Source organism: Equus przewalskii, chromosome 32, assembly GCF_037783145.1.
Source record: "Equus przewalskii isolate Varuska chromosome 32, EquPr2, whole genome shotgun sequence".
In the NCBI taxonomy this organism is placed as follows: Eukaryota; Metazoa; Chordata; class Mammalia; order Perissodactyla; family Equidae; genus Equus; species Equus przewalskii.
Genome location: NC_091862.1, coordinates 9,136,175 through 9,149,830, shown reverse-complemented (window position 1 = coordinate 9,149,830; position 13,656 = coordinate 9,136,175). Strand labels below are relative to the sequence as shown.

The 13,656-nt window shown below is 40.0% G+C and overlaps 1 protein-coding gene across 1 annotated transcript in view; it reads right to left on the bottom strand.

Annotated features, from left to right (window-relative positions):
• Window positions 1–9,614: 9,614 nt before the first annotated feature.
• Window positions 9,615–13,656, bottom strand: part of TAGAP (T cell activation RhoGTPase activating protein) — an 82,049-nt gene continuing 78,007 nt past the window's right edge. The window contains exons 12-14 of the mRNA XM_008524929.2: window positions 13,067–13,262; window positions 12,342–12,456; window positions 9,615–11,673 (exon numbers count right to left, since the gene is read on the bottom strand). Coding sequence (XP_008523151.2) covers window positions 10,412–11,673; window positions 12,342–12,456; window positions 13,067–13,262 — 1,573 coding nt within the window. The 3' untranslated portion in view covers window positions 9,615–10,411. The remainder of the gene's footprint in view (window positions 11,674–12,341; window positions 12,457–13,066; window positions 13,263–13,656) is intronic.

Below are 13,656 nucleotides of genomic sequence, written 5' to 3'. Positions count from 1 at the left end.
TAGAATTATTGTGGTGATCATTTTACAATATATACAAATATTGAATCATTATGTTATGCACTTGAAACTAATATAATGTTATATGTCAATTGTATATCAATAAAAAAAGAAGAAGTGGTCTTTTCCATATGGAAAAAAATGTAAATTGATTCTTACCTCATATCACACACAGAAATTAAATTGTAATGGGTCATAAACCTAAACGTAAAATCTCAAACTGTAAAATTTCTAGCAGAAAACAGAGGAAAAAGTTTTTGTGACACTGAGTGGGGAAAAGATGTGTTAAACAGAAGATGAAAATCACAAAGAAAAGAAACATTAGAATGAACTTCATCAAAATAAAAAGCATTTGCTCTCCAAAAGATATAGATAAGAAAGCAAAAACAAAAAGACACACCACAGATTGGGAGAAAACAATTGCAAAACACGTATACTTAAAAGAAAGACAACTCAATTTTTAAAAAATGGGCATAAGATTGGATATTTTACAAATGGTCAGTAAACACATGAAAAGATGCTCAACATCACTAGTCAATGGAAAATGCAAATTAAAACCAGAGTGAGATAGTACCACATACCCTCTAGAATGGATTAAAAGACAAAACAAACAAGAAAATTTGACAATATCAAATATTATCAACATGTTCCATTTTTTGATGGTGGTAGTTTTTCCATGAGTATATATGCTGGGCAAAATTCATCAAAATGTATATGTATATATATTTTTTTGGTGAGGGAGATTGGCCCTAAGCTTCCTTTTTTTCCTTTTTTCTCCCTAAAGCCCCCGTACATAGTTGTGTATCCTAGTTGTAAGTCATTCTAGCTCTTCTATGTGGGATGCCACCACAGGATGGCTTGAGGAGTGGTGTGTTGGTCCACGCCCAGGATCCAAACCCAGCGAACCCTGGGCCCCTGAAGTGGAGCACTGGAACTTAACCACTCAGCCACTGGGCCAGCCCCAAAGTGTACATTTTTAATGGATGCAGTTTATTGTATGTAAATTTTACCTCAATGAAGTTGATTTAAAAAAGTAAGCCAATGGAAGAATGACATTGTTTGTTATCCTGATGAAGAACCAAAGATATGAAGATGCTTAGGTACTTGCTAAACATGACGTTCAGGTAGTGAGTGTTGCTAGGGTCACACTTTTGTTCTCAACCCAGACTACTGTCTCTTCCAGTGCGATCATGCTGCCTTCCATAGAAAGCAGGAATGAAGGAGAGGAAGACCTAAGAAGAGAAAGAAGTGGCCTGAGAATTTACTTCTCGTAATCCCGACCCTTGTCTTGTCCCAACCAGTGAGGTCAAAACACTTCCCCACAGTACAAAAGATGTCCTGCTGTTAACTGAGAAATTTTTTAGTCTTTTAAAATAGATTCCTCATTTTCCTTTCTCTTCCCTAATTATAAGAGAGTCAGTTTGAATTATATAGACATATGTCGAAATAGTTCAGGCAACTTACGCTGTATACCGTTGAGGGATGTGAGTAAAGGAATTTGGACACATGGCTTCCTGTTGGTTTCTGAGACCATGAGTGAAGGTTCTCTGAAAATTACTTAAATTATGTAGATAGATTAAAAGTACGTAAAGAATTTAGGGAGAATCAGAAAATGCCGAGAATGTGTTGACATCTTTTAGAATTAATATGTAGATTTGTCAACATTTCTTTTCAGCTTATTATTTTAAATACTTTTATTTCCTATATATTTTACATTTATTTCTTCTACGTTTTTCTTGGGCTTAAAAATAGGTTCATTGAAATTTGGTACTTTTCCCTAAGAGGACATTTTATGATCTTGAAATTATTGATGTGCTAAGTTGTTGTCACATTATATCCGACGTTGGTGTTGAGATTCCACTGTGAGAAAAAGCGAAAGGTAATTCAAGGCAAGAGCCCTTATTTAACCAGCCTTTGTTGTCCAAACGGAGTTAAATCGTGTCGTCTTTCCGGTTCCTAATCCTCACTGCGTTCATTAAGGGCTTGAACTGAGTGTCACATTTCTGAAGGGCATTTGTGTTCAAACGGCGAAGGATCACATGGCTTGAGAAATTTAAAAATTTTCTCTGTGAATCTGACTCTGAATTTCTAGAGGGTACTTTCCTTGAGTTTCTGGGAAATAGTCTAAATTTGATGTCCACAAGGAAGACTAGCACTTATTGAACGCCGGATGTCTTTTGGGGATGGAGAAGATCTCTGTGCGTAAGAGCTCATTTTGTCTTTCCATCAGCCCTATGGAATAGGTAGTATATTGTTGTCCCCATTTCGCAGAGGGGAAAATGCAGGCACAGAGAGGTTAAGTAATACGTCCAAGGTTAGATTTATCCAAGGCAAGTGGTAGGCGAAAGATTTTAGCCCAGGCAGCCTGTCTGTGGAGCCTGCACCCTTGGGCTCCTGGCCATACTCTGAGGAACAGAGTCCTCACCGTTCCGGGAGAACACCACGCCTGTTCCTGCCCTCACTCATCCTGTTCTGTCCTCCTGGAGTGCCCCCCGCCCCTCTCCATTGATCATACACTGTCCGCACTGTGTCATCTGGCTCTTTGTCCTTCTCTGTTCTCACTGCTGCTGCCCTGCCTGATTTCCTATTGACTAAGCATAATTGCTTCCTAATGTTTGAGTAATAACCTCAGAACCGGCAAATTGCTCTTGCTCCGAACCATTCTATGTGATCCTGGCAATCACCTTAAATACACTTTCATCAGAAGACTTGGGTGGCTCCCACTGTTCTTCTGTGAATCCCAGTTTGGAGAACATTCAAGGTCCTCCAAAATCTGTCTTTGACTCACTTTTCCAACTTTATCCAGGGGCTGAAACACCAACCCCACACAGGTATTTCTCAGGTCATTTAAGTGTGCTTGGCATATAATAAGCACTTAATGTTAGTTATTATTGTTTTATGTTTAATATTTGAATAGGTACTACATAGTTCAAACAACAAAAATATAGAAATGCATTATTGAAATGTCTTCTACTTCTTCTCGGCCCCATCACCTCAGTTCCCATTCCTCACCTGCAACACAAACTCTTGTTATGAATTTCTTTTTATTAAAGATAAATTATAGTATACTGTACATATTGACCTACACATTGCTTTTTTTCCACTTAATATATCTTGGAGATGTTTTTGTATCAATAGCTGAAGTGCTTTCTCATTTCTTTTTTTGTTTTTTTTTGCTGAGGAATATTAGCCCTGAGCTAACATCTGTGCTCGTCTTCCTCTATTTTGTATGTGGGATGCCATCACAGCATGGCTTGATGAGCTGTGCGTAGGTCCACACCTGGGATCCAAACCAGTGAACCCTGGGCTGCCGAAGTGGAGTGTGCAAACTTAGTCACTACACCACCAGGCCAGCCCCAGGCTTTGCACATTTTTAAATGGAGTTTTGCTCTTTTCCTAATCAATTTACAGGGGCTGTACATATTATGGGAATTAGCGCTTCTTCTGTTCTATGAGATGCAAATATTTTCCCACATCTGTTGTTTGTCTTTTGACTTTGCTTATGATGTTTTATTCATACAGACATTTTCGATTTTGATATTTTTAACTTGTCATTTTCCTTCCCGCCTTCTGGATTTTAAGTCATGTCATAAAGTGTTTTCCCACTCTGAGATTGTATAAGAATTTTTCCTTATTTCTTCTATAACCTTGATTCTTTCATTCCCCACATTTAAATCTTTGATCCATCTAGAATTTATCCTGGTATATATTACGAAATATGGCACCATCTTTTTTTTTTTTTTTCCATTTGGTCACTCATTTATATCAATACCATTTATTGAATTATCCTTATAGTCCCCACTACTTGGAACTGCCACCTTTACATACTAAAGGCCTGTGTGCTTTTGCCTCTGTTCTTGGGCTGTTCTATTCTGTTGGTTTGCTGAGGAGCTGCCTAGACACGTATTGAATATGGGTTAAAATCCCTAAGGCTAGTTTTCCCTCATTGCTCCTGTTTTACAGAATTCTCTTTCCTATTAGCATTTACTGATTTTTTAAATGGTCTTCAGATTCCGTTTGTTTAGTTCCAGTCTGCAACAAAAACAACCCAACCCCCCCCGCCCCGAAAACCTCTTGTTGATTCTTTTATCCCCATCACCCTAAGTTTATAAATTAACCTAGGAAAATGTCATATTTTATGAGTTTTGAATCTTACTCTCCAAGAACCTAGGAAGTTCTTCTATTTTTGTTCAACTCCACTTCCTTGTCCTGCAGGAATATTTTAAAGTTTTTGTCAATTCGGTTTTGTTAAGTTTATTCCCAGGTGTTTTACCTGTTTGTTGCTAATGTACAAGGAGTCTTTTCTTTCACTATATTTTCTAACTATTGTTCGTACATATGGAGGCTTTTGATTTCTGTATGTTAATTTTACAACTTGCTAGCTTATTGTTTTTTTTTTATTATTTCTAGTTGTTTTTGTTTTTAGTTGATTCTCTTGAATTTTCCAGGAATCTAACCATATAATCTACCAATAGTAATAGCCTTACATTCTCCTTCAAAATTTTTGTTCTTCTGATTTCTTTGCCTTGTCTCGTTGCTTTAGGAGGTACCCAGAAGAGTGTTGGATAAATGCAAATAGTGCCAACCTGACTATTTCCTGACTTCATGGGAGCTTCTGGTGTTTCCACATCAAGCTTAACACTGCCTTTTGGTCTGAGATTGACATCCTTAAAACAATCATATTCATTGATTTTTATTTCATTAATGATTTTTTAAAAATTCAGTAATGGAGATTGAATTTTGACAGGTGCCTTATCAGTTTCTATGGAGCGGATTATATTTTCCCTGTAACTTACTAAAATGATGGGATAGCAATTTTGCTCCATCAAATCACACTTGCATTCCTGTACTAACTCCACTCAGTCTTTGTACATTTTATCTGCTAATAGTTTATCTGGGATTTCTGCATCGATATTCACAAGATTGATTTATCACTTTCTCTGTTTCTTATATGAAATACATCTGTCTAGATTTTCTCTCTCTTCTGGAGTTAGGTTGGTAAATTATGTTTTTCTAGAAAGATGATCATCTTATTCACATTTTCAAATGCATTTGCGTGGAGTTGAGCAAAAGAGTTCTTTAATTCTTTTCATTTTCGGTCTCTGTTGTTATTTCCCATTATCATTTCTTATGTCGTGTAGTTGTGATTTGTCTCTTTTCCTGGCTTTGATTAAGCAGAAGTTTGTTTTCAGAGAGCTAGCTTTGGTTTTATTTATCAGTTCTGCTCATTTCCTGTTTCCTAAATTATTAATTTCAACTTTAATTTTATTATTCTTTTTCTAACTTCATGAGTGGTATGCTGAATGCATTCACTTTTATTTTTGTTTATTAATATAATTATATAAGGGCATGAAGAATTTTCATCTGAACGCTGCTTTATCTATGTCTTAGGAACTGAAAGATTGTGTACCCATATATATTTCATATTAGCTGTTGTTACTATTATTATTTATGGTAGAAAGCCACTGGAGAGTTAAGAAAAGAAATGTTTGGTTTCCTAGAATGCAGCTAGATTAAGGTCGGCCTTGACTAGTAGGTGGTAGGTAGAGGATTTTTAGACGTGATAAAAATAGTATTAAGAAGCCATTGGAGATCTCTGGTTAGGAAAGTAAGAAGATATAAGTGTCGTTTTGAAAAGTTGAACATATTAGCATAGCCCATAAATTACAGTTATCTTCTCTAGTGCTTTGTCTTTTCCAAAACAATTTTGGATAGGAAATGCCTTTTTCAGCAAAGATGGAAAAAAGAAGTCTAATCTCTTTCTTAAAGATGATACAGTCTAATCACATAAATGATTGCCTCCATGGAACATTTCATGATTGTTTCAAATGTTGTCCATCTGTTGTTTCATTACTGACTTTGGAATAAGTCAAATAAATTTGAAGTATACTCTAAAATTAATTGGATCGTGAAGCAATCGTTCATGTCTAGTACAGCACTTTATGTTGTTATCACTCATTTGGAAAGTATCTTTGCCTTCAAGGGTGTCTTCTTTCTCTACTATATTGTAAATTCCTTATACAAATACAGTATCTTTTATATTGTAAGAGATCAATTCATATTTGTTAGTAATTTATTTTACTTAAAACTACTCTTGTATAGTTATAAAATTCTCACAATGTACATATGAATAATTGAAATACTCCGAGTTTATCTGCCTTATCGTTATATTATCTCTAGTCATATTCAACATTTTCAGTTGTCTTATTGTACTAAATAGATAATCTGTGCTTTATCCCTCTTTCCTTTATTAGAACAACTAAATTAGTATGTCTTGTACCGCATCTGTGATCTCTTTGATTTGATTTTTGCGTCAAGGGCTAATAGTTCCTACACAATAACCATTGTCCTCTTCTTTCTAACTGATTTTGTTGGAGAAGGCAATGCGCCCATGAAAAACCGTATTTCCTGGACTCCTCTGCAGCTAAGACTAGCTATCTGACTAAGTTCTTGTCACTGGGGTGTAGGTAGAAGTTACTGAACAAGAAAGTTCCTGCCTGGAATTTGGAAGGCAAGGCTGGAGGAGGAGAACCATGCTCACAGGAAAGATGGTGGACTAGAAAACTACAAAGCATGAACAAGACTAGGTACATAATTTGCAGGATCCAGCACAAAATGAAAATGCCAACAGCAGAGCATTAAACACAATGCTGGGCCTTCTAAGTGTGGGCCTTATGTAACTGCACGAGTTACACGCCCATGAGGCTGGACCTGGGGTGAAGGACCCTGGGGCCCGAGGACGTCATGGAGCCCTCATGCCAGCCCTGAACTGCCTGTCTGTTCTTTTTTGAATAGACAGCACAATCCTCTTCTTGTTTAAGCCTCTGTTATTTGGGTTTTCTGTTACATGCATTCCACAACGGATGTGATGTTATCATCCCTGTTTTACAGATGGAGAAACTTACTTTATAGATGGAGAACCTGATGCTTAGATGTGTTTAGTACCTGGTCCATGGTAGGACATTTAGGATGTGGACTTAGGCCCCGTGAATTAGGGTCATGTACTCTTTCTTGTGCCAACCCATCGTCTTTCTTTTCCTACAAAGATGTTATCACTCTGCTTTGCCTTGTTCTGGCAAGATTTTGCCTTCTGCAGGTTTGCTGGTCTCACAGCCTGTCATAGGAGGAGGGTAGCCCTTCGTCCCGTGGGTTTTTGCTCAGTCACATTTCATTTGTACTCTGGAGTGGACAAAATGCAGGGTCTCAGTCCACATTTAAAATATTGCCAAAAAGTGATTCACTTCCATCTGTGGCAAAATGTTTATGCTCTGATGGCTCAGTAATTCTCCCTTTGCAGATACGGAATTAAGATCTTAGATAATTCAACTAAGAAAGAAACTCGAAATATGTGAGATCCCATCTGATGTGGGTTGCCTCTACTTGACCCTTCAGGAGGAAGGCATGTACTGGCGGTCCTCCAGTGAGATCACAACGAGGGAAATTCAGCGAGAATTTATATTCTTAATAGTGCGTTAGAATAAACGGTGCTTATCGTCCTTTAGACATTCTCATCTACGGCCACGGAAACACTGTGGCCATGAACTATTATCTGTTTTATTAGCACTACGAGCCCATCATTGCCACTTCAACTGCTCAGAGACCCCAGTGTAACACAGGCATTGTGTTTGCTGGGCTTGAGCTCTGAGGTGATGGTAATTTGCTCAATTCTGGCACAAGAACCCAACCTTGATTAACATTCACAAGTCAGCATTTCTGGACCAAGTCCTGGGTGGTGCAGGGGTGGGGTGGGCATAGCAGGTCCTCACAGGTAATCACAGTGCATCATGTGGGATGCTAGCAAAAGCATGTGGCAAGCTACCCTCCCCCTCTTTAAAGGAGGAGAGAAAATTTCCTACTTTCCCCAAGAGGAAGACATTCTAGTGTGCTCAGCCAGGTCCCAGGACAGTGAATGCTGGAATTTCACTAGTGTGCACGTTAACTGTATGTGCTTTCCCACCTCTCAGTTGATAAGAGGGCCAAGGGCCCTCATAAGCTAGGCTCAGGCGGGATGACGCACAGCTGCTTGGGGTGCCCAGTGGCTCGGAGGCTGGGGATCAGACCTGGATTTAGGTCGAAGACCCAGCTTAGGCGTTGACTTCCAACCTGTTTTTACCATACTTTGCACTGGGGCGTCAGGCACATTTGTGATTGCGTGGTCCTTAGGAGTTCCCTGGAGGATGGAACTCTGGTGTTCCTGGGGCCTTGACTACTGTATCATCTTAGTATCATGCAAATGTCACTGCAAGCTTGGGCCCTCTGCTGACGCCTTGATTTCTGTCTCGTCTTTCCAACTGTGAGACAGTACATTTCTGTTGCTGAAGCCACTTGTTGGTGGTGCTCTGTCATGGCAGCCCTCGCTGATGTATTCCCTTGGTGACCAGGTTGGGCAGTCCTATTTTAAAAGGCCAGCGGACTTCGTGGCTAGAAGTGGGAACACCACACGGTACAATATTTGAAATAGTCACTAGGCCGTTTCTCCACTGTGCAAAGACAATGACAATAATGACATTTGCTTGACTACGAGAAGGTCCTGAATGTTTGTCAACAAACTGTGCTACTTCCACGTGACAGGTTTCTACCTCCAGGGATCACTCCTATTTTTTTAAAATAAAGAAATTTGGGGTAGGGTTTTCATGACCTGAGTAGGGTCACTGAAGGTCGGGTCAGTGGTAAAGTGGAATAGATTTGAGTCTTCCTAACTTATGGTCTTAGTCATCTATTGAGAAAATTCTCTGATTCTCAAGAACAAGTTGCTAAAAACTTGATAGAGGATTTTTTGTTCAATCCTGAAATACTTAGCATAGTGCTTGGCGTGTGTTAGATGCTAAAATTTGTAGCTATAACTATTAGTGTCCAATTCTGGAAAAAGATTGCTTTTCTTAAGTTGGCAGTCAGGAGAGGAGTATCTGCCCCTTGAAATTTATACATTATTGCTGTGCTCAATAAAGTGTTTGTAATGATATTATCAGGTCTGAACATGCTGCTTTGAGCAATCTGGGTTACAACATTTTTAACTTTGTATCACATTATTAATAAATCACCTCTGAAAAGAATAGCTCTCCACCATCTGGTAGCTAGCCAGCAAAAATATTTCTTTAGCAAATCGAAAACATGCTCAGTGGTTTATGAAAGAGGTTGATAAAATAAGGAAAATAAAAGTCCAGTATCTCCAAGATACTGGATAAATACCTTAATCATTGAACGTTAAAGTTTTAACATATGACAAATATTTTACCATGAGGTTTGCTAATAATCAAGCAAACTGAGCATCATAAAAATAAGATTTGTAAAAGTACTGAAAAATTTAATTTACTAAAAACAAGAAATATTATATTTGCTATGTCACTTTTTATTTGCATACCACATTTTCTGGCCTCTGTGTGACTGTTTGCTGAAAAAACAGCTTAAAGCAGGTTCTACTTTATGGTTTTGCAAACTTCTAGAGAATAGGGATCGTCTCTTTTTCCTAAACACAAGATCCCCAGCCTGCCCATTAATCTAGAATAACGAACGTATATTCAGTCACCGTTGGTTGAATGACCAACGTGTGAATGGTTTTCTTGGTGGGTTTCTGTGAACTGAGGGAGAAGAGGCAACCTGTCAGCAAAGAATGAACATTTTCACTTTGAAATAAGGAAGGCAATTTATTGTAGTGAAATAATGTTGAAGTTTTACACGTGACCTCCAACACACACAAAGTAATTTCCTGCACACTATCGGAGAAGACATCACTGAACAACAAAAAATCTCAAAGTGCTATAAATCAGTTAATAATGACACGATGCATTTTCACTAATCTACCCAAATTTAAAATTCAATGATTAAAATGACATATCGAAGTATTTTCCATACTTTTCTTTTACTGGAGTCTGCAACGCCATTGATAACTGCAAACACGGAACTCTATGCCTTGCCACCTTTGTCTTTTTACTGTGGCCATCAGTTATCACAAAGCTGCTAATTCGAGTAAACTTCTAACAGCGGTTTTAACATTTTCCCTTCCATAGAGTTTCCGGAAAATGGGAAAATTGTCATGACATTTAAGGCAACATTAAAAAAGGCAACAATTATTTTTAAACACTAATCAATAGAAAAGCACCCCAGGAGGAAGAGAACAGCAATGTAGCTGACAGCAAGTTCACAAACAAATATATACACATATTTCTGTGGACATCTTTGCACCGGACGCCCTGTCTAGAAAATATTTTATACATCTGCTGCCTGTCACCCAGATTCAAGTACACACAGACACCACCTGAGTGGCCCCTCTGCTCTCTGAACTGGGCCCTACACAGCTTTTCTAAAGGAGCTTATTCTCGACTTTTCTTGAAAACAGAGTCTAAAAGCAGTTCTCTCTACAGTCGTGCATTTACAGAGACACTGCCAGCTGTGTCATGGTGTCCAGCCCGCTTTCCTAAATGTAGGATTCTCTAGCAAATTGGAGCTGGTCGGCCTCAAAGATCGGCTGACTACATCGCCGCACCAGGTAGTCCCATTTTGTCTTCTGTTTCGACTCGGACACGGTTCTCAGCCGGGGCAGCTCAGGCCTCCTTGGGACAGTCACTTGCCCTATTGTTTCCACAGAAGCACAGACAGTCCTTCTTTGTTTCCAGCTCTCAGTCCCGTGTCCATCAAGTGGCTCTCGATGGCATATATTTCTGGAATCCCCTCCATGGCGAAAAGGCAGAAGGGCTGAGAGTCCACTGTCCTGGCTGAGCATTTTGGCCCTCACGCTGCCAACTGTTTGGCTCCCGTAGGCCGCGAGTTCCAATGCCTGGCACCGAATGGACTCTTCGTAAGATGGCGGACTTCCAGGGCATCTCTGATCAACGAGTTGGAACACATTCTCCACCGAGAGAGCGTAGCATCTTGAGCTAATGTCTAGATTAGTTTGGCCGTGGATTTCAGACAAGTCTTCCTGGACGATTCGGCCAGCAAGCTGGCTCTCTTTCTTCAAATCTTTCCTTGCTTGGTCTCTGGGAAACCCTTTGGGTTTCCCAGACCCAAAGCTGGAGGTTTTGCTCAGTACTTTTTTGTGAGAGGAAAAGGAAAATGACATAGAATGCTTTTTAATTTCTCTGTTGGGCTTGCTTTTCTCAGTCTTTGTGAAAGACTGATGTCTGGTGAAGAAACTTCTTTGAGGACTGGAAGGAGATGCCATGGGGGAGCTGTCAGAGGAAGCATCCAGAGAGCCACTGGAGAAAGCTTTGGGCACCAGCCCCGATGGTAACCCCGAACCCTGAGTCCAGTACTTCACCTTCAGGTCCTGTGGCCTCTGGGTTTTGCTTTCAACTGCAGGAAACACCTCCTCTGGAAATGGGTCCTCAGCTTCCTCACTTTCAAAATGAGAGCTGTTGCGGGCCATGGTGAAGTCATCCTCACTTCGCGTTAGTTTTTGGGTTGTTTTCCGGCTCTCAAGGCATTCTTGTGAGGAGGGCATGTTGGGTTCTGAGTACCTCCTGTCGAGTTGACTCAGGGAGCTTTTCAGCCTGGCTACAGTACTGACGATGGGCTCCCGGCTTAACTCCCAAGTGCGCTGGGGGCCTCTGGGCTCCAAGCCAGCGGCCGTCTCCGAGGGCACCTGGGGCCGCCTGCTTGGAGAGTCGATGGCACAGCTGGATTCCACATCAGGATCGTTGCTGTCATAGGCTGAGTCATTCTGCAGGGTCGACATGTCTGGGGGAAGTGAAGGGACAGTTGAGTTTTTGTTCAATTACTTCTGGAAATAAACTTCAGGACAGTTCACCCTACTGATATCAAGAATGGCCCTGGGTAATTGGTGAAGCTACTTTGGGGCTTGATATGAAAGGAATTTGCCACATTAAAATTTGGTTTCTTTCCAAATCTATTATTTGGAGGTGGAGAAGAGAAACAGGAAAAGGAAATGAGAGAGAGAGAGAAAAGAGAGAAAAGAGCATCTCACTGAAAATTTATTGATCTTCAATTTAAAAATTGACCCTTTGGTAGGTCTGTTATTGGAAGTTTTCCATTTTAACGGACCCACATTTCATTATGTGGAAATAAAAATTTCTCACCTCAACCCTCTGCTTATTTACTTAGTAAATAAAATTGGCAGTTCTTCGTGATTTAAAACAGGAAGTGGAAAGTTCCAGGCTGAAGCTCGACGAGAGCGTAAGCCACAGGAGATATTGCAGGAAAATTCAAGAGCAAGGGTTTCATGTTTAAAGACTTCCCTACGGACTTGAGTCTACTCTGATTTGGTGATTTGTGAAGGTAATTTCTGCTTCAAATACCAGAGATATTTTTCGTTACTGGCATGGACTGGCAGACTGGCATGAACTTTTCCCCACAAATCATAATCAATCAGCAGTTACATTCTGTACCTGAACTGTCGGTGTGTTCCAGGGAGTCATCGGAAGCAATGCTGGAATGCACCGGAATGTTCTCCCCAAATATTTCAAGGCAGTTATCGATGAGGAATTCCACCAACGTCTTAACCTGTGAGGAAAAATTAGCAGGTTGTCAGCTTAAAGATATCCTTATTCATTTATTTTTAAAGGGAGTGGGGAAAGAATGGGGACCTGGTGGGCGTCAGCTGTCAGGGAGGTGCCAAAATGAGCGTAAGAGATCTTTATGTCTCTGGAAAGAGCATCTAGAACATTGGTAGCAATCATCTACGTTAAAGTTATTTTTGAGATGTGTACTTTTAATTTGAGAATTAAAAAAAATCTTTTACTTTAAAGTGACTAAATTTTTCATTTAAGTAAGGAGTTGCCCAAATTGATAGTTGGACTGACAGAGTGTGATACACAAAAGGAAAAAAAAAAAATGAAAGGGCTTTTCGGTCCTGGGAGACAGTGACGTAAAAATCTGTAGCACTTATTGCCTGTCTGGTAGGATGACAGAGGACACGGCCCTGGGTCTATTCAGTGTCATCAAATGCACACATCTAAGGGAGCAGAACGATGACTAAAGCATTCTGCATTTCAGATTTTCACCGTGGTCTTGAGTCAGTCAGAGAAATTCAGAGGCATTTCATTGCTTGGCTTTTGCAAACAGATGGTGAGATCATAAATTGGGGGTTTCTCAGAAATAGACCGGAACAAACCTTATTGTTCAAGTCTTTCTGGGCTTCCAATGACAGGTTTTGGTCATTGTCTCGGCTCAGCATGTTGGGTCCCACGCAGATGGCCAGATTGCTAGCGTCCATCTTGGTGACCACCGCGTTCTTGCTGATCAGATAGAGCACGGACACCAGGTGCTTCAGTAGCAGGAGATTGGGCCGGGGCAGCTTTTCGGCAACCCTGGAATAAAGTTCAGGGGAGCTAGTATCAGAGGAAGTGGCTCATGGTCTCTCTAGCTTCAGTGTAGCAAGTTGAAAGTTTCTGTCTAACCCAGACTTCCTTTAAAATGAGGAAGATGCATTTCACAAGTAATATTGTGAAATGTTCATTCAGACACTTCCAGCGGCAACTAACAGGGAATGAAACTGGTTAACCACGAGATCCTGAAGACCTCAGAAACCCGCCTTTGTAATTAGGACACCAATAACACAGCCCTTTGTTATCTACGTAGATCTTAAATTACGAAGCCTTAACTCCTGCAATAGACTCCATAGTTTAATACATTTTGACAATCATTTTGTCGAGTAATCATTTAGCCATGTAGCATGTCTTTCTGTTTCTAATACTGTAAGAC